General features: G+C 48.9%; 2 protein-coding genes across 4 annotated transcripts; both read left to right on the top strand.

Moving 5' to 3' along the window:
• The first annotated feature begins 1,999 nt into the window (after nucleotides 1-1,999).
• Nucleotides 2,000-10,696, top strand: MON1B (MON1 homolog B, secretory trafficking associated). Of its 3 annotated transcripts, none has more exons than XM_030924850.1 (6): nucleotides 2,000-2,321; nucleotides 2,573-2,730; nucleotides 4,502-4,840; nucleotides 5,394-6,213; nucleotides 6,590-6,737; nucleotides 9,168-10,696. In XM_030924850.1, exons 2-6 carry the CDS (start codon nucleotides 2,583-2,585, stop codon nucleotides 9,366-9,368), a joined length of 1,656 nt encoding a protein of 551 aa, XP_030780710.1. In that variant the 5' UTR covers nucleotides 2,000-2,321; nucleotides 2,573-2,582; the 3' UTR covers nucleotides 9,369-10,696. The 3 variants fall into 3 exon arrangements, with proteins under 3 accessions (XP_030780710.1, XP_030780709.1, XP_010368505.2); XM_030924849.1 differs by having other exon boundaries at nucleotides 2,000-2,355; XM_010370203.2 differs by having other exon boundaries at nucleotides 2,002-2,355; nucleotides 4,502-4,828.
• SYCE1L (synaptonemal complex central element protein 1 like) lies at nucleotides 10,494-24,249 on the top strand. Its single transcript, XM_010370205.2, has 11 exons — nucleotides 10,494-10,561; nucleotides 17,704-17,763; nucleotides 19,455-19,514; nucleotides 19,710-19,784; nucleotides 20,342-20,389; nucleotides 20,662-20,716; nucleotides 22,458-22,521; nucleotides 23,395-23,464; nucleotides 23,547-23,634; nucleotides 23,821-23,893; nucleotides 24,104-24,249. Exons 1-11 carry the CDS (start codon nucleotides 10,501-10,503, stop codon nucleotides 24,176-24,178), a joined length of 729 nt encoding a protein of 242 aa, XP_010368507.1. The 5' UTR covers nucleotides 10,494-10,500; the 3' UTR covers nucleotides 24,179-24,249.
• Nucleotides 24,250-25,072: the final 823 nt, after the last annotated feature.

Here is a 25,072-nt window from a genome sequence, read left to right as displayed (position 1 = left end):
AGGACATGGTAGCAGGCACCTGTAATCCCAGCTACTCCGGAGGCTGAGGCAGGAGAATTGCTTGAACCTGGGAGGCGGAGGCTGCAATGAGTCAACATCTCGCCACTGCACTCTAGGCTGGGTAACATAGCAAGATTAATAAATAAATAAGTTTGCTTATGAGATGCTATTATTTTATTGTGCTTTTTTACATGTTTATTATATATTACGTACTTCTAAATGTATTAGGTAAATATATTTTTATGCACATAAATTTATTGTTTTATATAACTTTAATATTTCATTACTTATCGATTATCTATTGTATATAAAGCACATGATGCTACACTGGTATTTGGAATTTATTACCCTAACTATACTGTAATTAAAATAATTATCCTAACTAGTACCAAAGGCTTCCACTTAGCAATCACTCGAAGTGTGCCAGCACCTCCACTCACTTAACGTCAAGCGATTCCCATCATTGTTTCACAGGTGGAGAAACCGAGGCCCAGGGCACTTGGGGTAAGGCGTTCAGGGGGCTTTCGGTCCGGAAGCAGCGTCGGGGCGGGAATTCGAACCCTGGGTTCCCACACTCGCCCGTGGCAGGGCCCCCAGGGCCTTTTCCCAAACTGATCACAGGAAGTGACGACCCGTTCGCCCGGCGGACCAGGGACGTCGGGCAGGTCCTGGTCCAAGTGAGTGCCCGCCCCTGCCCTGAGCTGGCAGAGTTCTTCCCCCAGCTGCTGGTAGACGTGGGAACCCGCAGGGGACGGAGCTGCGGGATCCGATAGGGCCTCGAGGACCCCTGGGGGGCCGCTGTTCTGCCTTGGGAGAGAGGGTGGGAAGTAAGTGAAATGCCGTCAGAAAGCTAAAGAACTACGGAGAGACTGAGACCCAGAGAAAGAGGCGGAGGTAGAGAGATGGGGAAGGAGAGCGCAAGTGGATGTGTAAAGGTGTTCATTTACACATTCAGAGACACAAATACAGGAAGAGACAGGGGCGCAGGCAGACACCCCGAGACAGGCTCGGTGAGTCGCAGGAAGAGACAGTCAGAGACCCCTAGAGCAAAGGAGATGGGCAGTCTAGATCAGGCGCGTCTACACCCGCGTTCGCCCTCAGGCTAAAATTGTCAGCTAGGACCACCTTCCTTCCGCTGGCCGCCCAAACCCCTCGCAGCTTGCAGGCTGCGGCTGCTGGCAACACCCGAGTAAGATCCTATCCAGCTGCTGCGCTCTACTTTCCAGGGAAGTGTAGACCTTACAGGGGACGGGCCCCGGTGCAGGGGCCGTCGCGCTAGCCAAGGGTGGCCTTCGGCCAATCAGGACTCAGCGGCCTCTTGGCCACGCCCACACGCGCACCCCTCCGTGGGCCTGGGCTTTGCACGTTCCTGCCCGCTGACGCAGCCCACGCAAGTGAGGTAAGCGGTGCTTTTTGCGCGTCTGGACAAATCCAAATCAGCCTGAGCTTTGCCGTCGCAACCCCCTAGCCAGGCGCCACGAGGATGTACGTGGCTCGCGCTTCCTTTTTTCCAAAGGCTGCCGAGCCCTTTGCGTGAACACGGAGTGACCAACGTATACTTCCTCCTTCTGCGAGACCTGCCTCTTTAGGATCCGAGTCCTATAGACTGAGCAGACTTGGCGCGGCACGCTGATTGAAAGCGGCGACAGCCCGTCAAGCATTCGCGTCTCTCCCCTCCCTTGACTTTCTTGGCAGGGTTAAGGGATAAGAGAAAGTGATGTTGCCTCAGTTCTGGGAGAGCCCGTTTGTGGGTCCGGCACAGGTATCCATGCGGACTTAGGCTGCAAAAGTCCTCTTGTGAAACGAGGAATAGGCTCGAGCCTTCGATTGGGTCGAGGGAGACGTCAATCAATGGATGGGCGGGTGCAAACGCAACACAACGTACAGTATTGGTTAGGGTTTGGCGGGAGGAGTAGACAGCGGGGAAATGAGGCGGCTTATCTCGATTGGCCCAGAAAGAAGGCGGTCTCGCCCTGTGTACTCCGGGATTGGCTAGAGCGAGCCGCGCCCCCCTCACGCCAACAACCACCGGTAAGCGATGTGGGCCTAGCTGTCCCGGGTTAGCAGCCGTAGCCAGATACGTTGAAAGGAGTGCAGAGAGGTCTCATTCAGCTCCCGAACAGACCTGACGTAGATCTGGAAGTAGCCCGCACCATCTCAATTATGGGGGGACACCTGTAAGCGACGAGAGAGGGACACCGCGGGGAGCCAATAAAGCTCCGCAACCGGAAGCGTCTTCTGGAGGCGTCGCACCCGGAAGTGTGGCACCTCCCCGGCTGCATCCGGAAGTGTGATGCCACCGCCGCTACGGGGAAGTAATGGTATCCGGCCGGTTGAGATTCGGGGTTAAAACAGGTGTTTGTATATCTCTATTTCCTGAGGCCCATTAGAGTCTCCTCTTTTCGGAAAGTGTTGGAGGGGGCACGTATTTGGGCATGTTTTTGAATGTCTCGTCCTATTGAAATCCGTGGGGAAACGAGCAGTAGGAGTGTGTCCAAAGGGGCCTGACTCTATAAAGGCTTTTCAGAAGTTTCTTTCACCGCCCGTCACCCTCGATTCCCCTCCCCTTCAGGGATGTGCAGATGGAGGCCGGAGGAGACATTGCTGCCCCGGCCCCCGGGGGCGCGGAGGACTTGGAGGACACACAGTTCCCCAGTGAGGAAACTAGAGAAGGTGGAGGGATTCACGCAGTCCCACTGGATCCCGAAGGCAAGGGCCTGGAGGAAACAGGTATGACTTCACTTAGTGGGGTCTTAAAATGGATCCCTAGGGGTTGGCATTGTTGGACGGGGGGAGGGTCAGTGGGTGATGAGTATGGAGTCTTTTGGGACTCAAGACAAGTGGCTTAAACCATAGCCGGGTCAGGAGGAGATCATTGTGGACACATGGTGTAGTTTACTTCACTGAGGAAGTCATTGGATGTCAACGGATGTTCACTGGGGGTTTGGTGTGAGTTTAGGTCATTGAGGAATCAAAAAGGGAGGTGTTAGAACCAAAGAGGGTCACTGAGGATTTAGAGTGTTTAGGTCAAAGAAAGCGCTGAAGAAAGTCAATAGATTCCAAGGAGTACTGTTTACAAGTTAGTGTTTTTGAGGAGTAGGGTGTTATTTATTAAATAATAGAAGTGGCAAGGGGAATCAGTGAAGTTCCATGGGCACTCAGAGTATTTACATCATTGAAGTCACTGGTAGGCTGTTGGGAAGTCTTTAAGGAACCAAATGTTAATGGATGTGTAAAGTTGTTCATTTGGGATTTAATGGAAGTCACTGAGAAGTCTGTACCATTGATCACTTTGGAATTAGTGGATGTAAATGGAATCATTGGGAAGGATCAGTGATGTGAGAATAAATGTGGGTGGGGAGGTTGAGGACTTGGGAATTAATAGCAGGTAAGAGCAATTATTAGGAGGGAGTAATGATATTTGGGGACATGGGTGTGTCAGTCATGAGAATGTCAATAAGAGAATATGCAATTATTGGGATTTCATGGGAAAATTATTGAGACATAGCTGCACATGGATAATAATGGCTGTCATTGGGGGACGGATGGGATTAAATGGATGTGTCAGTAGGGGCCACTGAAGTTGTGGGTTTTCATGAATGTTAATGATGGTCATAGGGAGGGGCAGTGAAAGTCATTAAAGTTTTGTGTGTTAGTGGATATTATAATGGTTACTGTAGGGAGGGGAGTGGATATCAATGAGATTGAAGGTGGTCAGGGGAGTGAGTGAAGGTCTCTGAAGTGCAGGTGTTAGTGGAAGTTAATGATGGTCATTGTTGGGGGTGGGGGGAGTGGACATGGAGTAGAATAAATTGTGGATCAGGGCAGTCATGGAGGATCACTGAAAAACCAGGTGTTAATGATTGTTAAAGTAGGGTCATTGGGGTGTTTGTGAACCACAGTGGGAGTGAATAGTGGATTAGGGGAGTCCTAAAGATCTGGGTGTTAGTGGATATTAATGACAGTTACTGGGAGAAATAGTGGACATTACCAAGAATATAAATGGGCGACCAGGAGAGTTAGTAGGGGTCATCACCTATCAGTGGGCATCACTGATAGGGTAGTGGTGGGGGAAGGGGCATTCAGACACTTAAGATATTAATATATGTTAATGGTGGCCATTGGGTGAGCAGAAATCAGATGAAAAAATAGGGGTCAGAGGAGTTAATGGGGGATCATTGGAGATGAATAATCATCATCCAGAGTCAATGGGGTGCTTTGAAGACTTGGGAATGACAGTTATTGAAAGGGAAGTAATTGGTCTGTAGGAACATAGCAGGTCCAGTGGAATGACAATGAGAATGTGTTGGTTTATTAGGGTTTTAGGGAGATCATTGCGGGGTCCTAGGGCAGTCATTTGTCATTGAGGGGCATAGGAGACACTTGGAGGTCTGTGTCAGCATGCAGGGGTCCTGGAGGGGCTAGTAGATATTTGGTGGGTCCTTGGGGATGTGGGGTTAAGGGTTCACATGCAGATGACCCACCAGGGTCTCCCTTTCAGGATCCAAGGACAAGGACCAGCCACCCAGCCCATCACCACCGCCCCAGTCAGAGGCCCCGTCAAGTACCTGTCGGCTCTGGAGTCCTGCAGCCCCTGAGAATAGTCCCACGCGTAGCCCTGAGAGTAGCTCTGGAGGCCAGGGCGGGGACCCCAGTGATGAGGAGTGGCGCAGCCAGCGGAAGCATGTGTTTGTGCTGAGTGAAGCTGGCAAGCCCATCTACTCGCGGTACGGTAGTGTGGAGGCGCTGTCGGCTACCATGGGTGTAATGACCGCCCTGGTGTCCTTTGTGCAGAGTGCAGGAGATACCATCCGCGCCATCTACGCTGGTGAGCAAACAGGTGGGAGGCAGAATGGGGGACAGTGACCGGGAATATGGCTGGCATGGGTAGGTCTGTCTGCCTGCCTCAGGCGCTATCCAGCCAGCCAGGGTTGGGTCCATGTGTGTGGATGGTCAGCCAGGGCTCTAACTGTGAGTGGCGGGAGGTGGGGGGTTCATCTCTGTCTGGCCTGCTGGTTTCTGAATGATTGACTTGCTGGGATCTGAGTGACTAGCTGGATACTTCTGTGTTGCCTGAGAACATGACTATGGGGCCTGTGTGGCTGAGCTGTGTCTTTCTGGCTCTGTGTCAGCCCTTGTACCATCTCTTCCCACCTGCCCCTGCTCCGTGCTGTGTATCTAACCTACCTGTTCCTTTGGCCATCCCATCATGTCTTTGCAAATGTCCAGATTCCTCCAGCTTGTCCTTACCCCAGTCCAGGTGCCTACAGAGTGATGGTGTGGACTCAGGCCAGTGTGTGTGTATGGTAGGAGAGAGCAGAAGAGCCCCACTGTCTCCCTCTGGTCATTCCTGATCCAGCTCTGCCCCCTCTTCTTATCCCTCCCTTCCTCAGAGGACCACAAGCTGGTGTTCCTACAGCAGGGCCCACTGTTGCTCGTGGCCATGTCACGGACTTCTCAGTCAGCAGCCCAACTGCGGGGGGAGCTGCTAGCTGTGCACGCACAGATCGTGAGCACGCTGACACGTGCAAGTGTCGCCCGCATCTTCGCACACAAGCAGAACTATGACCTCCGCCGCCTGCTGGCTGGCTCAGAGCGCACACTGGACCGACTTCTGGACAGTGTGGAGCAGGACCCAGGAGCCCTGCTCCTGGGTGCCGTGCGCTGTGTGCCCCTTGCCCGCCCACTGCGAGACGCACTGGGTGCGCTCCTCCGACGTTGCACAGCGCCTGGCCTGGCGCTGTCAGTGCTGGCAGTAGGTGGTCGACTGATAACAGCAGCCCAGGAGCGGAATGTGCTGGCCGAGTGCCGGCTGGACCCAGCTGACCTGCAATTGCTGCTCGACTGGGTGGGTGCACCCGCCTTTGCGGCGGGTGAGGCTTGGGCACCAGTGTGCCTGCCCCGCTTCAACCCTGATGGTTTTTTCTACGCCTACGTGGCCCGCCTGGATGCTATGCCTGTTTGCCTGCTGCTGCTTGGCACCCAACGTGAAGCCTTCCATGCCATGGCTGCCTGCCGGCGCCTGGTCGAAGACGGGATGCATGCCCTTGGTGCCATGCGTGTTCTTGGGGAGGCTGCCAGCTTCTCTAATGCCTCATCAGCCAGTGCTCCTGCCTACAGTGTGCAGGCTGTGGGGGCGCCGGGCCTCCGGCACTTCCTGTATAAGCCGCTGGACATCCCTGACCACCACCGCCAACTGCCCCAGTTTACCAGGTAGGCCCTGACCCTAAGGCAACTGGCTGGGTGGGAAGGCCTGTCAAACCAGGAAGTTCAGCATCTCAGGGATGTGACTCAGGAGAGATAACCGGCCATGCTTAAGAAAGAGGGAACAGAACACATCTCTGATGATGGAGCATCTGTCATGGATCTAAAGGAATCCCCCTCTTCTGGTGGAGAGCAGGGCCTTAGTACTCAGGGAATCCCCTAGTTTGATGAGGGAAGGTCAGCCTCCAACCCCTGAGAATCCTGAAGTCTCATGGGAGAGGCTCAGCTCCCTAACTTAATTGAAATCTCTAGACTGAGGGCGGAAATGGGCCAGCCAAGAAGGCCCTGGACTAACCTTGCCCTCTACCTCCCTCCATCATGGCAGCCCTGAGCTAGAGGCCCCCTACAGCAGAGAGGAGGAGCGGCAGCGGCTGTCGGACCTGTACCACCGCCTGCATGCTCGTCTCCACAACACCTCCCGACCCCTGCGCCTCATTTACCACGTGGCTGAGAAGGAGACACTGCTGGCCTGGGTAAGTTGGGCAGGGCTCTGAGTGAATTAATTCCCCACTTCAAGCCTCCTTTCCCTATATTGTATCCCCTCCAGCCATAGTGCCTCCACCAAACACAGCAGGCCTCTGGCTGGGCTGTGCCTTGCCTGCGACACTGTCCCTGCCTTTACACACACATCTTTGAAGTCCCTGACAACTAATGACCGTGACTCTAATCCGACATTAGCCTCATCCTCCTGTGTGCTTTTCCCCGATTAGCAACCAGGACAGTGTCTTTGACTTTCCAGAGGCTCCGTTAACCACCATTGCTGTGCCTGCCAATTCCCTAGTAGCCCAGTCCATGTGTCTGGAGGTACCCCATTCATCTCCAGCTCATTATGACTCCTTGAAGCCCCAGCACTCCTCAGACACTACAGGCTTGGTCCGTTGCTGTGCCCTCTACCTGGTGTATCCTTCCCTTGGGTCTCCTCTGGGCTCCAGCCCTCACTTCCTAGGGGTTTGCTAAAGGTCAGCTATTGAGGGAGGCCAGAGAAGGGGACCTCATCAGAAATAGCACCTTCCCCCAGGCCCTGCCATGTAATGCATATTTATTAATTTATTGCATGACTGCTATGGATCAGGCATTGTCCTAGGCTAAGGATTTTGTTTTTAAATTTTTTTAACTTTCATTTTCAAATAACTTTAGATTTAGAAAGAAGTTGCAAAAACAATATAAAGAGTTCTTGTATTTATATTCATAAAGAGTTATAAAGGGTGTGGTGAAAACCACGCCTGGCCAGACAGTGGTTTTCCTAACTCCATCATTCTTTCTACATTTATTGGTTGGGATTTTACTATAAATAACAACATGGGGCTGGATGTGATGGCTCACGCCTGTAATCCCAGCATTTTGGGAGGCTGAGGCGGGCAGATCACTTGAGGTCAGGAGTTCGAGACCAGCCTGGCCAACACGGTGACACCCCATTTCTACTAAAAATAAAAAATTAGCTGGGTGTGGTGTTGTGTGCCTGTAATCTCTGCTATTCACGAGGCTGAGGCAGGAGAATCACTTGAACCTGGGAGGCGGAGGTTGTAGTGAGCCAACATCGCGCCACTGTGCTTCCAAAAAAAAAAAAAAAGGAATAACTTTTTCTTCTCCTATTTATTGAATTTTTAGTTTTCTATCAATATTATCTCATGGATTTTTCTTTAATTCAGTGAGTTAAAATCTTTCTCTAGCATTTATTTTGGTGTTCAAATTGCCTCTGATTTAGCCAGTGGGTACCCTGATTCAGCCAGGCTGATCCCTGTGTCTCTGACACGTCCCCTTCACTACGTGAGCACATCTTACTTGTCTTTCTCTATTCCAGTCCTCAACTCAGCCATTTCTCCATGGAGCCTTTGTACCTTTTAGTAGAGATTGGAATTTAAAACCCAAGATATGGGCCGGGTGCAGTGGCTCACGCCTATTATCCCAGCACTTTGGAAGGCCAAGTGGGGGTGGAGAGGGGGCTGTGGGTCAAAAGGTCAGGAGTTTGAGACCAGCCTGGCCAACATGGTGAAACCCCATCTCTACTAAAAATACAAAAAATTAGCTGAGCTTGGTGGCATGCGCTTGTAATCCCAGCTACTCGGGAGGCTGAGGCAGGAGAATCGCTTGAACCTGGCAGGCGGAGGTTGCAGTGAGCTGAGACCATGCCACTGCACTCCAGCCTGGGCAATAGCGAGACTCTGTGTGAAAAAAATTAAAAAAAAAAAAAAAACAAAAAAACAAGATATGTTAGGACCAGAATTTTAAACCAAGTGATCAGAGTGGCCTCCCTGAGCAGATGGCATCTGAGTGCAGTAGGGAGGTATGGAGCTACATGGATATTAGGAGGAAGAGTACACCTGGCAGAGGGAAAGGACTGATATGCGGTGAGGTGGGACTGAGCCTGGCTATGTTTGAGGAATAGCAAGGAAAGTACAGAATGGCCGGAGCAGGGGGAGTGAAGGGGAGAGCTCTTGGAGGTGGCACAGGAAAGGCACTAGTGACCTTGTGGGATCAGGCCTCTCCATTTAGTATGAGGCATAACTAGAGTTCCTCTTTATATTATTCCCTGGCTGTTGATGAGGAAAACATAGTTGTATGAGCTTAGAACAGGACGTTGTACACAATAGGTTACTGACAGAATATTAAACATTGTTACTGTGTTCCCCAGTCCCCAGATGAGCAGACAGGTCTAGAGAGTACCCACAAACACAACCAACATCACCCAGTTGAAGCCACTAGGTCCTACTGACCCTTGGCTCATTAGTTGCACAATATCAGCTTACCTACCTTAGCCCAGTATCTAGGCAGCACCCAGTAGGAGGTGCTGCCAGGTAGAGGTTCCAGGTTGCAGGAGGCAGACATGCAGCTGCATTGGGGTAGACAGGGTTGTCCATAGCCAGCTCTGGCCCATCTGACTCTGTCTCCTCCCAAACCCCCAGGTGACCTCCAAATTCGAGCTCTATACCTGCCTCAGCCCTCTGGTGACCAAGGCAGGTGCAATCTTGGTAGTGACCAAACTCCTGCGCTGGGTGAAGAAAGAGGAGGACCGGCTCTTCATTCGCTACCCACCCAAGTACTCCACACCACCAGCCCCCTCTACGGACCAAGCTGCCCACAATGGCTTGTTCACTGGACTCTGATAGATGGAGCTCCCAGACCAGGCAGTGCTGGGAGCAACCACCTTTGTTTTTTACCTTCTGTCCACCCTGGAAATGTGGGTGGGGGTGTGTCCGTGGCTAGTCATTGTCTCCCTAGGCAATGGGGCAAGATCTGAAGGCCCGTCTATGAAAGAGATGGTGGCAGCAGCCAGGCAAGCAGGCTGCTTTCCTCACCCTGTTATGCACCTCCCCGTCTGGGGAAATCCTTAGGCTTCCCTCTCCCTTCCCTCTGTCTCATCTCCTTCACTTGAATGACGCTGTAGCCTCTGTCAGGGACTGTCCCCTCCAAACTTGCTTCAGGGGTCTGCCTCCTCAGCTGAATCTCAGCCGTGAGTGTCCAGATCTGGCCAAGGTCTCTAGGGTGGCCCACAGGGGTGCTGGAATTGACACTTCAGGGCCAGGCTATGCTTGGAACTGGCCTGAGGGTATTAAAGAAAAAAACTACATGAAAGTCCTAAAAGTAAGACCCACAAGGATATTCCTTTGCCCTTCTTGTAGTTTTCTTCATCTTTACCCTGCCAGAAATGACCTCCCTCAATGCCGGCTGCTGCTAACATTAATGAGAAGGTGGCCTCTAGTGTCCACCTGTGGAACCCAGGACACAAAGCCCTGACTGCACACAGTGGCTGAAATCCAGCATTTTTACATAGGAGATGCACTTAGCTTCTAAGCCTCATTTTACTCATTTGTGAAACAGAGATAAGTAACCCTCTCTCGTAAACTTTGATGAAGATTTGTGAACGAAAACAGACTCGAACTATTGTGTACCACCACATAGCACATGCACGTCTGTCCCAGACTATGACAACCTGCACAAGACAAGCAGCCTAAAGCAGGAGAGACCTTCCTAGGGTTTTGTATGTGTGCACACTACCCTCACTCCCCAACTGGCCATGACCCTAGCTCTGCCCTTGTTTGTGGAGGTACAGCCTCAAGGTTGTAGCATGCAATCGGGGCGCAGTGTGTTCCGCGCTTGCCCAGAGCTGACTCCTGAGTCGACCGGAGGCATAACCGCGGACTGCACGCATGCGCGCTGAAAAGCCTTTTGCCCTCACGTGGTTTCTTTTTCAACCAGTCATCCAGCAAGGCTCGCGCGCAGGCCCCGCGTTGGAAAATGGCGGGGAAGCTGAAACCTCTGAATGTGGAGGCGCCAGAAGCCGCTGAGGAGGCTGAAGGTAGTGAGGGCAAGTGGGCTGCACTCCTTTCTCTCTAACCAGGGCAGAAAGGAGGGAGGATTCATCCCATTACAATAATGAAATAATGATATTCCAATATTTTTTAAATAAAATGTTAAGCCTTTTGTTATTGAAGAAAAATAGTATTTTAACCGTTCACAAGAGTGGAGATAAATTAACAGGCATATTCTTACCATCGAGATTAACTTTTGTCAACTGTAGTTAAGACGTTGTTGAAAGTAAACAACACATAGTTCAGTACGCAAGTCTTCAAACAAAAGTGGGGCGGTGGGGATGTTCTCATAAAAATCACCTTGCTGCAGCCACCCCTTATTAACAGTAATTCCCAATGTCGCCATTTCACACCTAACACCTATCACACTTTGATGAACTCTTAAACCTCTTAATCGAGCATGGCCTCCCCCACAGCCTCTTTTCTCCAGGGTATCGACTTGAATGACAGGCAAAGGAGGGTGGAGGGATGTAGGCCTAGACACTATTGGAAATTGTATTCCATCCAAAAGAAAAAAAATTCTCAGACCGGGCACGGAGGCTCACACCTGTAATCCCAGCACTTTGGGAGGCCGAGGCGGGCAGATGAGGAGGTCAGGAGTTAGAGATCAGCCTGACCAATATGGTGAAACCCTGTCTCTACTAAAAACTATATATATATATATATGTGTGTGTGTGTGTGTGTGTGTGTGTGTGTATATGTAAATTAGCCGAACGTGGTGGCGTGGACCTGTAATCCCAGCTACTCAGGAAGCTGAGGCAGGAGAATCTCTTGAACCTAGGAGGCGGAGGTTGCAGTGAGCTGAGATCGCGTCACTGCACTCCAGCCTGTGTGACAGAGCGAGACTCAGTCTCAAAAAAAAGAAGAAAAAAATCTTCCTTGGCGGGGCTTGGTGGCTCACTCCTGTAATCCCAGCACTTGGGAAGGCCGAGGTGAGTGGGTCACCTGAGGTCAGGAGTTCAAGACCAGCCTGGCCAACATGGCGAAACCTCGTCTCTACTAAAAACAAAAATTGGCCAGGTGTGGTTGGCGGGTGCCTGTAGTCCTAGCTACTTGGGAGGCTGAGGCAGAAGAATTGCTTGAACCCAGGAGGCGGAGGTTACAGTGAGCTGACATTGTGCCACCGTACTCCAGCACAGACAACAGAGAAAAAAAAAAAAAGAAAAAAAAATTCCCAAGGCAGTAATGCATTTGTATGCCACTAGTATTTTTTGTGTTGTTACAGAAGTATTCAAAGTGTACCAACGTAGAGAAAATAGTGTAAACAAAGCCCATGTACCCATCACTATGCTTCAACTGTTGTCACCTTTCTGCCCCACTTTTATCTATCTCTAACACCCCTTTCTGCACTCTTTAAACCACTGTATTAATAAACACACTAGACTGCATCCTGCCAGACCTACTCATACAGACATCAAAGTAATGATTATTGTTTATTACCTGACCTAGGATGCGAGCTCCATGAGAACAGAGACTGTTTACCTCTCACTCCCCTGCACCTAAAACAATGCCTGCTTGGTGTAAAGTAGGTGTTCAGTAATTTTTTAATGTGTGACTAATGAAATAACTTCCACACAGAGAGCTGTTTTAGATTAGAGCCACATACCAAATGCCAGCATTCAACGAAAGACAGACGGAAATAAGACAGATGCAAATAGATCTCACGTATTAACTGTGTAATACTTAGCTGCCACTACAATTTAAAAAAACTGTTTTAGTATCAACCTTTCAAATTCCTCAAAATTAAAGTTATGACTGACTTCACTAGCAAAGGAAAAACTGAAAGATGTATCAAGTTGCCATTTCTAGCCCATCAAATTGGCTTTATAAAGGGAAGAATAGTATCTGGTATTGATGACCTTGTAGAGAAACAGGCCTTTTCCTGCCTCAGGGAAGAGAGCTGACTCAAAGTAAAGGCTTTGGTAGAGGCAGTTTGGCAGAGTATTTTTGGCATCTAAAATGCTCTTCCACTTCCGCAGTCACCATACTATGTAATCATAGGAGAATACGTAAGTGTATGGACCAGGAATGGTCATTGGAGTGTTGATGTAGGCACAACACAGTCACTTAAATGGCTAAGTCTAGGTTTATGTGTGCATGCTGTGGAATGTCTCTGTGGTGGATTTTTTTTTTTAAGAGGCAGAAAAAGATAAATTCTAATTTAAATGTACTAAAATTAAATTTTAAGTTGATAGGATTATTGACACACAAGGAGCTCCAAAATAGACCATATTTTTATTAGAGACAAGCCAGTTGGGATTGAAACAAAAATGGAGGAGGTTATAGCCCTGTGTATGTTGCACAGAAAAAGTGTCTGAATGGTAAAAGCCTGAGTGATAACTCTGGACGAGGGATTTGGATTTTGGGAGTCGTGCAGAGGTAGAGGCATTTTTGTGATTTATTGTTCTATTTTTCTTTTAGAAAAATGTAAGTAGTCATATATAATTTTAAAATATAAGGGAGAAGAGGGAAAATTTTGAATGGCAACCAAGGATCCTATATTCATATTGGATCAGTATTAACATCCAGGTTTTGATTGTTGTACTGTGGTTACCTGGTAGATTCCCTTTGTATATAGGAAATAGACACTGGAATAGTAAGGAGTAATGAGTCAAGTTGTCTGCAACTTATAATTCAGAATCACTTACAAATGGGGAATCTGATATAAGGGCAAAATGGGAGCACTGTGGCCTATTTTTACAACTTTTGTGTACATCTGAAATTATTTCAAAATAAAATGTTTAAAAGGGTGCTCTTACTGTGCTGGCCGTTTTCTTTTGTAATGGACTTTGTGTGTCTGTGTCAAAGCGTTAGTTGGATTATTTAAAAGATTTACTTATTATCCACTCTTGGCCTTATTTCTTGACTAGCACTAGAAAGCAGAGAGAGGAAAAACACAGATGGAGCTTTTGCAGAAATGGTTGCAAATGCCAGACATAAAAAAGATGTGGAGACAATCAGGAAATTAATGCATAGCCTGGGTATTGGGAGATGTTACCTGATGAGTATTAATCTTGTCAGTTGTGATTATAGGATTAGGGTCATCTAAGAAAATGTCCTTAAGTAGCTGAGACTCCTGATGAAGTATCTGAGAATAAAATGTCAAGAAGCCTGGGCATTGCTTAAAAATAATTCCACACAGGAGAAACATAGCTGAAACAAATAGGGTGAGTATTAATGATTGTCAGATCTGGACAATGAGCATATGAGAGTTAATCATAATATCTTCTCTACTCTCATGTGCATTTGAAAGTTCTCATAATAAGGTACTAAAAATAAAACAACCACAGACACCTCCCCTTGGTATTAAAGTAGCTTTACTTCTTTGTCTTATTTCCAAAATATTAAGAATATTTTTGAAATTAAAAAAATCTCAGGAGGGGACATGCCAACTTGTTCCAAGTGATCGTATCAGGGCAAGCAGTGAGATTTAGGATTAAGGAGAAAAGAGGAAATTTCATTTTTGACGTCACATATTTCTTTGTTTGAATTTTCTTAGAATTTTACTTGAGTAAGAAAGTAAAATTTAGAGCAATACATGAAATGTATTTTACTAAAAGACCAAATGTTGTCACCAAACTGCTGGCAGTGGTTACTTCTGGGAAGGGGAGTGACTTGGAGAAGGGGCTGCTGGTGAGGGGAGACTTTTCCTTTAAATTTTGTTCTTCCACATTTGTTTATTATGTAAGTTATTCTACATGTGTTTATTATGTAATTTAAATGTTAAAATGCAAATTAAAATAATACATACTAACTTATAAAGGATTTCAGGCCAAACAAAAAGACATAAAGAAGGTGAACATACCACCAAATATTTCAAAAAATATCTAATAAGCTCAGGTAAAAAACCCTGATTTACAACATGGATTTTAATGGCTGCAAAGAATTTCATCCTACAAACATGCTGTAATTAATCCCCTAAGGTATCTTCAAGTTATTTCCTTTTTTTTTTTTTTTGAGACAGAGTTTTGTTCTTGTTGCCCAGGCTGAAGTGCAATGGTGCCATCTCGGCTCACTGCAACCTCTGTCCTCTGGGTTCGAGCAATTCTCCTGCCTCAGCCTCCTGAGTAGTTGGGGTTATAGGCAAACACCAACACGTCCGGCTAATTTTTGTATTTTTAATAGAGTTGAGGTTTTGCCACATTGGCCAGGCTGGTCTCAAACTCCTGACCTCAGGTGATCCACCCGCCTTGGCCTCCCAAAGTGCTGGGATTACAGGCGTGAGCCACCGCGCCCAGCCGTTACTCCTGAGTTTAAAAGTATAAACAGTGAAACAACATCTCGCCCACCATCCTTAATTTCGTCCTTAAGAGGCATTCCGAAGAGTGGAATTTCTGATCAAGAGGAAATGAATGAGGTTTTGGTATTTATTTATCAGAAAGTTTGAAATGAAACAGTTTTTGCCGGTTGGCAAAAAAAAACAAAACTAAAAAATAAATGAAGAAGATTAAAAACATACTTGCCTGGTAAGAGTATGATTTTTGGGCCTGAGACAGGTGAAAGGCAATTTCCTATCAGCCAAATTCCATAATATACATACCTTTGATCCACCAAGTAGCATCTAAGTAGTACTCTATGTGTACCCAGTAGATACACTCTAATGCAAGCACAAAGAATAATGTACAAGGATGGTGTACTAGGTTAAATTGTGTCCCTTCAAAATTCATATCCATCAGAAATTCAGAAATGTGACTTATTTGGAAGTAGGGTCTTTGCAGACATAGTTAGTGAAGAGGAGGTCACACTGGATTAGGGAGGGCCATATTCAATGGCTGGTGTCCTTATAAGTAGAGGGAAATATAGACACATAAAGATATGAGAGTGGCAGGTGAAGACACAGACACAGAGGGAAGACTCAGTTTGTGGTACTTTCTTATGGCAGCTTGACAACACATGCAGATGATCATTGTGGCATTCTTTGTCACAATAAGCAAAATAAGGTAAACAGCTTAAATATCCATCAATAGGATATTGTTCTGAAATTATGGTATATCCACACAGTGGAATGCCATGCAGCCACTAAAAAGAATAAAAAGATCACTGGTGTACATTGTCAAATGAAAACTACAAGATGGGGTGCATCATGTACAATATGCTACCACTTATTTAGAAAATGTGGCATGTGGGCTGGGTGCAGTGGCTCACATCTGTAAACGTCTGTAATCCCAGCACTTTGGGAGGCTGAGGTGTGCGCATCACGAGGTCAGGAGATCAAGACCATCCTGGCTAACATGGTGAAACCCCGTCTCTACTAAAAATACAAAAAAAAAAAAGAAAAATTAGCCTGGTGTGGTGGCGGTCACCTGTAGTCCCAGCTACTCTGGAGGCTGAGGCGGAGAATGGTGTGAACCTGGAAGGTGGAGCTTGCAGTAAGCTGAAATCACCCCACTGCACTCCAGCCTGGGTGACAGAGCAAGACTCCGTCTCAAAAAACAAACAAACAAAAAAACAAAGAAAAGAAAAGAAAAAAAAATGTGGGATGTAGCTGGCAGTGCTAGCTCACGCCTGTAATCCTAGCACTTTGGGAGGCCGAGGCGGGTGGGTTGCCTGAGCTCAGGAGTTTGAGACCAGCCTGGGCAACACAGTAAAACCCCGTCTCTACTAAAATACAAAAAATTAGCCAGGCGTGGTGGCATGCGCCTTTAGTCCCAGCTACTCAGGAGGCTGAGGCAGGAGAATCGCTTGAACCTGGGAGGCAGAGGTTGCAGTGAGCTGAGATCGTGCCACTGCACTCCAGCCTGGGCAACAGAGCTAGACTCCATCTCAGAAACAACAACAACAAAATGAAAAACAAAATGAAAATGTGGGAGGTATATTTGTATATGCATTGAATTATCTCCAAGTACCTACACATAGCTTGTAATGCTAGTGGCCTCTGAGGAGAACTGGAGAACTTAAAGTCTGAGGGAGAGGGAATTTTCACTGTATACTACTGTGGGTAAGCGTTTCTTCATTAACTTTTTGGCTATCATGTTTGCGAGCTGCCTTTCATCTTCTCTGTTCAATTTTCCTTAGAGAGGCGTAGGTCACTGAGATTGGACCTTTACCATTGATTTCAAGACTTAAGGATTTTTTTTTTTAACGTTAATATTTTCCTGTGGTTTTTCTTGTTTGAATTTTAGAAGTAACACAGGCTCATGTTAAAATATACATAGAAGTATATATGGTGAAAAGTGTGGTGAATTGGTTCAAATAAGGTCTGTTCATTTAATTGATTGATATATGCCTCAAGTCTTTTTTAATCTGTGGGATTTCCCCTCTCCCTCATTTTCTTCTTTGCAACTTATTTGTTGAAGAAACAGGTTTTCCTGTGGAGTTTCCCACAGTCCACATGATATTGAGCACATCCCCAGTGGTGTCATAATGTGTTTTCCTGCCCTTTGTACTTCCTCTGAATTCATATTTAGATGTGGAAACCTGATGGGATTCCATCAGGCTTTTTTGGTTTTGGTGGGGGTTTTGGGGGCAAAAATCCTTCATCAGCCATGTTGTGTTCTTCCATCTAGAGCCTCATAGGGAACACTCCCCAAGGCAGCTTGTAAGTGCACTCTGAGCTGCAGTCCTCAACTTAGCTGAAATAAACTCTCTATATTAAAAATAAAAATAAAAATCCATTGAACTGGAGCTGCAGGGTAAAGAAAGAAAAAGAGAGAGGCTCACAATATCCAGTTGTCTTTTTTTGATGTTAGTAGCCATTAGTAACTATTACCTAGATCTATAAGTTCATTAAGAATGTATAAATTATGAGCTATAATTATTTCAAAGAAATTCATATGAAATCTTCCTGCCCTATTGCTCTGGTTAGAACTTCATAATGATCTTGAACAGGAGCATCAGCAAACATGCATTCCCTTCTTTCACCCCTGAGTTTCATTAAGGGGATGTTTATAGTGGTGTCTTTTAACCCCTCAGGGAGAAGCTGACCCTTAGGGGTCCTGATTTATCTAGCACACACCATAAACCTCAAGGGCAAGAGACGGGGGCCCTGCTTCGGATGGAAATCTGTCTCTCATCCCATCCTTAGCCCCAGCCCAGGGGTGTCTGCAGACCCCACTGGGACTTCCTACTTCCCTTCTCTCTCCCCTCTCACTCTCCCTATGTCCTGTAATTTTGATTTTCGTTTCTACAGGGCAAGCCAAGTCTTTGAAGACTGAAGACTTGCTGGCAATGGTGATAAAGCTGCAGAAAGGTCATGTGTCTCTTTGTTTCTGAGGCTCAGCCTGGGGTTTCAAGTCAGAAAGACATGGTTCAAATTCAGCCACCTCAACTCACAACCTCAGGAAATTATCCCCTTGCACTTTCTCCCTCTGATACAATTTAATTCTTTGAACCAAGAATACAGCCTCACAGTTCAAAATTCAAGAAGTTTAAAGGAAAGGAAAAACCAGTTCCCCTGCCATTCCTACTCCCTCCCCCCACACACCAGTCATCCATTTCCCTGACTCAAGGGCAAGCAGCTATGTTTTTCAATTCTTAAGTATCTTTCCAGAGGTTTTTTAAAAATGCATTCATGGATGTCTTTTTTTTTGTCCTCCCTTTTTACATACAAATGGCAATGCAGTTGGTTTTGCACCTTGCTTTGCTTTTTGCAGGAGATCTGGGAGCCAGTGTGCACCCAGTATCTACATCAGAGCCGAGGCAGTGCTGGCCAGAGGTTAGACCCCCAGTCCATTCTCATCTTAAAATACTATCACGTCAGTCTATTCCAAACAAAAGCAGTAGTCTCCCCTTCTCCCACTCTGTGGCTGCCTGCAAAAGAAGTGCACTGGGACTGCTGCCTAGGTAAAATTAGGGAGAGAAATTGCAGGGCCAGAAATGTAGTGACCCAAACTGATCATTTCCAGTAAAACAAAGACCCTCAGAGATTTCTGTCAGTCATAATCAGCACCGTGGAGAGCACCCACTCTCCTGGAAGTCACAGAAGCTGGAGTGGGTGACCTTGGAAAATCCAGGGTCTGAGTTTATTAACCCCAGAGTGTCTGAGGGGTCGGCAGTGAGACCTGGTAAGGGTTGGGCAGCTTTTTGCCCCCGTTCTATGTTGCCAACCTTGAAGCCAAAGAGGCATGAGAAGGAAGTCTCCTGCATATAGAGCACTGAAACAGGGACTATGAGAAGTTAGAGGTGACTCTCTAAAGGGACAGTGATCACCCTATCACTGGGAAACTTGCCACCAGCAGTGTAAAAGCAGGGTTTCCCCATTTCTCAGATGAGGCCAGTACCAGAGTCCAGACTGACAACCCTTCCTGTCAGGCTTTTGATAGGGCAGGGCAGATGGGACATCTCCATTGGCTCACACCACACTCAGAGTTACATCTAAAGGCTTCCACGATGGCCCAAGAGGCCCTGAGTGATATCACTTCCCACTTCCCCCACCTCACCTTCTGCTACTCTCCACTTGCTCACTAGACCTGAGCCACAGCAGCCCCTCACTGTTACTTTCGACACGTGCCTCACCCGCTCCTGCCACACCATGGGGAATTTGCACTTGTTCCCTTCTGCCTTGTTGCGCTCTGCCTGGAATGGGTCCCCCCTCCACACTCTACCCCGACAGAACTGCAGGACCTGCTTCCCTCTCCTCCTCTGGGCCCTTTCCATATCTCCAGACATGCCTTTTACCCTTTTGCTCTTCAACGCTTTGCCTCACTTTATTTCTCACAGCAGCTACTGCCACCTGAATTGATTTGTTTACCTTTGCTCAATGTCCCATCTCCCCAGCCCAGAATACAGGCCCTTCAAGGGGCTCTGGCAGAGCTCAGCACACAGCAGGTGCTCAATATATGCCTGTTAATTGATAGCAGCAGACACAGTGCTTCTCCGTCTGCCTTGGACAGCCAGACACCAGTCTTCTCTGGCTCAGTCTTTTTTCCTTTCTTTCTTCAGAGGGAAGTCTGGAGCCACAGATAGAGAACCTGATTAACCGGATTAACGAGCTTCAGCAAGGTAAACTTGGGGACCTAGCCTGGCCAGCTGGAGCCAGCAGGAAGAGCCTGGATTTATAATGAATCCACCTCCTCATCTATAAAATCTAGGCCCCTGTAGGGTTGTTTGAAGATGAATATGCAGTGTCATATTTGCGAGAGAACAGCAAGGCTAGAGACTACACTCACACAGTGTCTTCTTCCCTTCTTGGCCCAGCAAAGAAGAAATCCAGTGAGGAACTGAGAGAGACCCACACTCTCTGGGAGACCCTGCATAGGGAATTAGACTCCTGTAAGTGGGGCCAAAAGAGGGACCCATCAATACTGCGGATGCTTCTGTGCATACCTCAGGGCCTTTGCACAGGCTGTTCCCCGGCCTACAATGCTCTTAGCTCACATAATCTGTATTGCCTCTCACTGTCTCATGTCATCTTTCAGCTCTCAGCTCAAATTTCACCCTGACAGGCCTATCTTGATGGTCTCATCTCAGAATAGAATCCCGCCCTTTCTTGGTCATTCTCACGCCCCTGGCTGATTTGTTTCTTAGGAGCCTTTATGTCCACCTGACACTGTGCGTGTATTTCTTTATCGCCATCTCTCTCCTCAGTGTAAACCTTGTACATTCTTCAGGGTCTTCAGTCCTTCAACATTTACAAGGAATATGGGCATAGAGGGGGAGAAGCTGGATCAGGATGGTCCTTGTAGGAGATGGTTGCAAGGGTGGCAAGAAGATACGTCAGCTCTCCTAGGGCCGTACTACACCTTCTGTGTGGCTTTCCCCTTATATGAAGTTGCAATGGGGATGACGATGGGGTGCCTGGAGGCTGAAAGTGTCATTGTGTTTTCTAGTGAATGGAGAGAAAGTGCACCTAGAGGAGGTCTTGAGCAAAAAGCAAGGTATTTACCAGTTGCTGTGTCTTCCTTATTCTACTCTTCCATCCCACAAAAGTCCATACTCCTCAGAGCAGCCAGAGGAATCCCACTGAAACCTAAGTCAGGGTGCTTCCCTCTCTGTACAGATCTCTCCCTGGATCGCTACCTTACTTGGAGTAAACACCCAAGTCCTCACAGTGCCCTCCAATGCCTGACATGATGTGGGGCCCATTACCTCTGGCCAACCCTGACTCCCCAAGAGCTCCCAAAGGGTCCCCTTGGTTCCTTCCCCACAGAGGCACTCAGGATCCTCCAGATGCACTGCCAAGAGAAGGAAAGTGAGGCTCAGAGGTAAGTGGCCCTGCCTCAGCTCTTCCCCACCTCATTCCCCAGGTGAAAAAGGAGGGAGCAAAAACTATGGAAATCAATCTTGGACATGGAAGCCTCATTTTACCTTTCTATAAATAGAGCGATCAGACAAAAGACTTCCTTGGTTATCTCTGATATTAAATGGTCGTGTTAAGATTAATTTACTCATTTAATTATTCAGTACTAATTTCTTTATCAAATATATTCCATCCATTGGTGTTAGCCTCAGTCTTTTGCTGTTGGCTATCCAGGTCCTTTGATATCCATTCACTTGCTTATTTGTCTGCTTATTTTAAGCCCCAGTCATCCATTTGCCCACCCATTTATCTACTTACCTATCTAGCCATTCACCTACTTACTCATTCATCCATTCATCCATCTACCCAACTATCCGACCATGTCATCCAGCCAGATGGCTATTTTATCTCCAACCTTCCACCTAACAATCTTCCATCCATCCAATCATGCATTCATCCTCTCTCTATCCTTCCCGTCATATATTCACTTAGCCAACCATCCATCCAGACATCTATCCTTTCTTCTAGCAATCCTTTCTTTCTCTATCCAGCCACTATTCCTCTACTCATCATTTCTCTAATCAGCTATTGTTTCTCCAGCCAGCAACTCACACATCCAATCAACTGTCTCTCCAACCGTGTATCCATCCATCTCTTCATCCTCCCAAGTAGCTGGAATTATAGGCATGTGCTACCACGTCTGGCTAATTTTCTATTTTTAGTAGAGATGGGGTTTCTCCACGTTGGTCAGGCTGGTCTCGAACTCTTGACCTCAGGTGATTCTGCCCGCCTCAGCCTCACAAAGTGCTAGAATTTCAGGCATCAGCTACCACGCCCAGCATCCTCTGAACCTTTACTTAGCACATTCCTGTTACCAGAGGTCTCACGGCCTGGTGCACCGTGACTTTAATTGCATGGGGAAACCTGATGTTAGCTAATGTGTGTATACTTAACCACACTACTCACACTGTCTGATGAGCATTTATGCTCATTTATGTACCTAATCCTCATAATGACAATTATAAGAGTTAAAAGCTAATGTCACCCTCCACACCACCATTTTACATATGAGGAAACTGAGACCCAGAGAGGTTAAGTAACTTGCCCAGGGTCACAGTGAAGTAACAGATCAGGCTTCGAGCCAGGATGTTACAGAATCTGTGGTGCCAGATTACCACACGCCTCACAAAGCTTTCTTGTGAAGGCAGAGTTCATTCCATGGGGGACAGGTTGGACAGGGTGATGTTCTCAACAGAGGCCCATGAAGGTTCTCGTTCAACAGGGGAAATGAGAAAGGTGAATGCTGTGAACAGACATCCCAACTCCCACTCCTGCTGGAGTGAATGGTGGGTCATTCAGAGAATACCACTCAGGGTTGTCTTTCCCTTCCCAGGAAGCACATGTTGCAACAGTACATAGAACAAATTTTTGTCTATAACTCTCAGGTTTCAGAGTTCCAGAGGAATCTGGGGTAACTCCGAAGCCTGGGGCCTGGCAGACCACAGTGTAGAAAGTGGGAGCAGGGCTTGCATCAGGGAGAGTTTGTTGGAAGAGTTGCTGCAGGAACCAAAGCTTAGAGGATACAACCCATGAAGCAGCTCCCAGCAGAGGGAGCATGGGCAGGATCTGAAGGCCTGCACATGAAGAGCCCCCATCAGGGGTCAGGTCTAGCATGTGTTCTCTCATTCCTGGGTGTCGGCCTCCAGGTTGGATGTCAAAGGACAGCTGGAGGATCTGACGGGCCAGCACAAGGACCTATGGGAATTCCACGTGAGCCATTATCATTGCCTGCAACCAAAGCCACTCCTCCCCTGGCTTTAGTGTCCCACTGACTGGCCCAGAGTGCACCCCTGCCCAGGCCCAATGCTGTGGGATAGTCGTTGATTCCTTGCTTCCTCTTGTCCACCTATTCAGTCCCTCGGCTTTTATCTAAAATCAACTTAAGTCTCACCATGCCTTACTGCCACACCCAGCATCACCTGCCCAGACGGGTGCAGTACCATTGTGATCCGCTTTCCCCCTGCTCACCCAGAGTATGTTCATCTTGCAGTGGCAAATGGCAGCCCAGAGAAAGCTATGGTCAGGTCATTCCTTCATTCAGCTAATGTCAATGGCTGCACCGGGCTGCATTTGAGGCAGTGAGAGAGGGTAGCAGATCAAAGACGCCATGTCTTTAGCAGATCAAAGAGGCTGTCTCAAGCTGGTTGGGGACAGTGGAGGCACCAAGAAAGTTAGTGACTAGATCGTGGAACGTCAGTGGGAAGGCCTCTAAGCAAGTGACATCTCAACGCAGAGGTGAAGGAAGTGAGGGAAGAAGGGGTGCAGGTATCTGGGTACAGAAGGAAGGCCCTGGGACTGGACGGTGCCTGAAACCTTTGAGGAGCCGCAGACTGGGGAGTGGAGGATGAGGAGAGCGGGAAGAGTTCAAGTTTGAGAGGTGCCTGGAGACATGCAGAGCGTTTCGGGGGAGGTGGGTGGGTCTCCAGCCACAGCAGAAACTGCACATTGAGTTAATAAATAGTTGAATGAATGAATGAATGACCTAATGTAGGTGAAGACTTCCCGAGAAGCCCAAAAGGGGAGGGGCGGGCCGTGTAGCCAAGAGGACATCCAGACGGGCAGGCCTCCTCTTTGTCCTCGCAGATGCTGGAGCAGCGACTGGCCCGGGAGATCCGTGCCCTGGAGAGGAGCAAGGAGCAGCTGCTCTCGGAGAGTGAGCCTTCCGCGCCAGGTGGGCCGGGGGAGGGGCGTGTGGTTGGGCCTCGGCCCTGCCCCTGACGCCAGCCCACCCGCAGGGAGGCTGGTGCGCGCCAAGCTGCGGGACGTGGAGCTGCGGCTGCGCTCGCCGCCTGAGGTCGAGGGCGCCAGGGCGGTGAATGACGGGTGAGAGGGGAAGGGAGGTGTGGGCGAGGAGGGCAGGGACAGGGCGGCGGGGAACCGGCCCCCCACTGTCCCTTCCCCCGCCTGTGCCTCCCTCGGCGTCGTCGGGTCTCGGCGTCTCCGTGGCTTCCTCCTTGTTCCCTAGACTCTCCCTCTCTTCCTCCTCTCTCCTCGGCCCCTTCTCCGCAGGCTGAAGGCGGAGCTGGAGATACTCGGTGAGCAGGTCCAGAGCGCCCCCGAGGTCGGGGCCGGCGAGGGAGAGGTAGGGAGCCCGGGGAAGGGAGGCGGGGCGGGCAGGGGCCGAGTCAGGAGAGAGCGGGCAGGGATCCTGGGAGTGGCCCCTGAGAGTGGGGTCTGTGGGGAGCAGGGCGGCCCCAGAGGTAGAGGAAGCCTCGGTGGAGGCCTAGGGCAGACGCGGGCAGACGCGAGGAGCGCGGGAACCTGGTCTGCAGCCTCACCCCGCCCCCGGCAGGCCGGACCTGAGCTCCCCCGCGCCCGCGATGAGGCGGATCCGGAGCCGCCAGTGGCTGCCCCTGACGCCCCCTAGGCCAGCAGGACCCGCCCGGTCCCGACCCTCCCTCGCTACCGGCCAAGAAATAAAGGCGATAATTTCCGACCGTGCCTATGTTCTCCCCGGAGTCCGCGCTTCACTGTGGAGAGGGGAGGGGCGTCCTGGGATCTCGAGGCGGGGCCTCTGCCGGACCCCGCCCTCTAGTCAAGCCCCAGGCGCCAGAGGCTCGGTCAATGCTCCTGAGCTCAGAGAGGGTAAAGTGGGTGTCAGGACCCCCCGCCCCACGGCCTCATCTCGAGTTCCCAAATCTATGTTGTCTAGGGGCTAGAGGGCACGTGTTAACCCATTCCAGTCCTCGGGGTCTGTGTGTCTCCGGTGGTCTCAGGAAACCGAAAGTCTCTACAAGACCCACAGACTCGCGCTAACTCTGGGACTTGTCTGCCCATCTGAGCTCCTCTCACACATTTGGTTCTAGCCAAGGCTGCCTCTCCACCCTTCTCAAACACTCCAAACACGTGTCCCTTCCGGGCCTTTGCCCTACTGGTCCTCATCTGGGGTCACATCCCTAGGCCACCTCAGATCTGTTAAATGTGTCCGCCACTCCGGAGGCCAGCCTTGGGGACCCAACTCCAAAGGCACCCGGCACCAGGCTGCTGCCATTGACTGAGCATGTAGTGACTAAGCAGGCATTTGCCGATTGCCTGCTGGGTACCAGGCACTGTTGTAAGCCCTGGATTTTAAACAGCGCGGTTAGCGAAGGCCTCACCTAGAAAGTGGTATCTGAGCGGAGAAGTGAGGTAGCGAAGGAGGGAGTGAGCCCTGTGGGTGTTTGGGGAAAGGTGCGCCTGGCAGAAGACATACCTCATGCCAAGGCCTGGAGGTGAGGCTGCACTTTGCTGTGTTTGAGGAGCCATCTGGAGGAGGCCTGCG

The sequence above is a fragment of the Rhinopithecus roxellana genome, chromosome 20 (assembly GCF_007565055.1).
Source record: "Rhinopithecus roxellana isolate Shanxi Qingling chromosome 20, ASM756505v1, whole genome shotgun sequence".
NCBI lineage: Eukaryota > Metazoa > Chordata > Mammalia > Primates > Cercopithecidae > Rhinopithecus > Rhinopithecus roxellana.
Note: the sequence above shows the minus strand (reverse complement) of the source record. Positions and strands in the feature narration are given on the sequence as shown.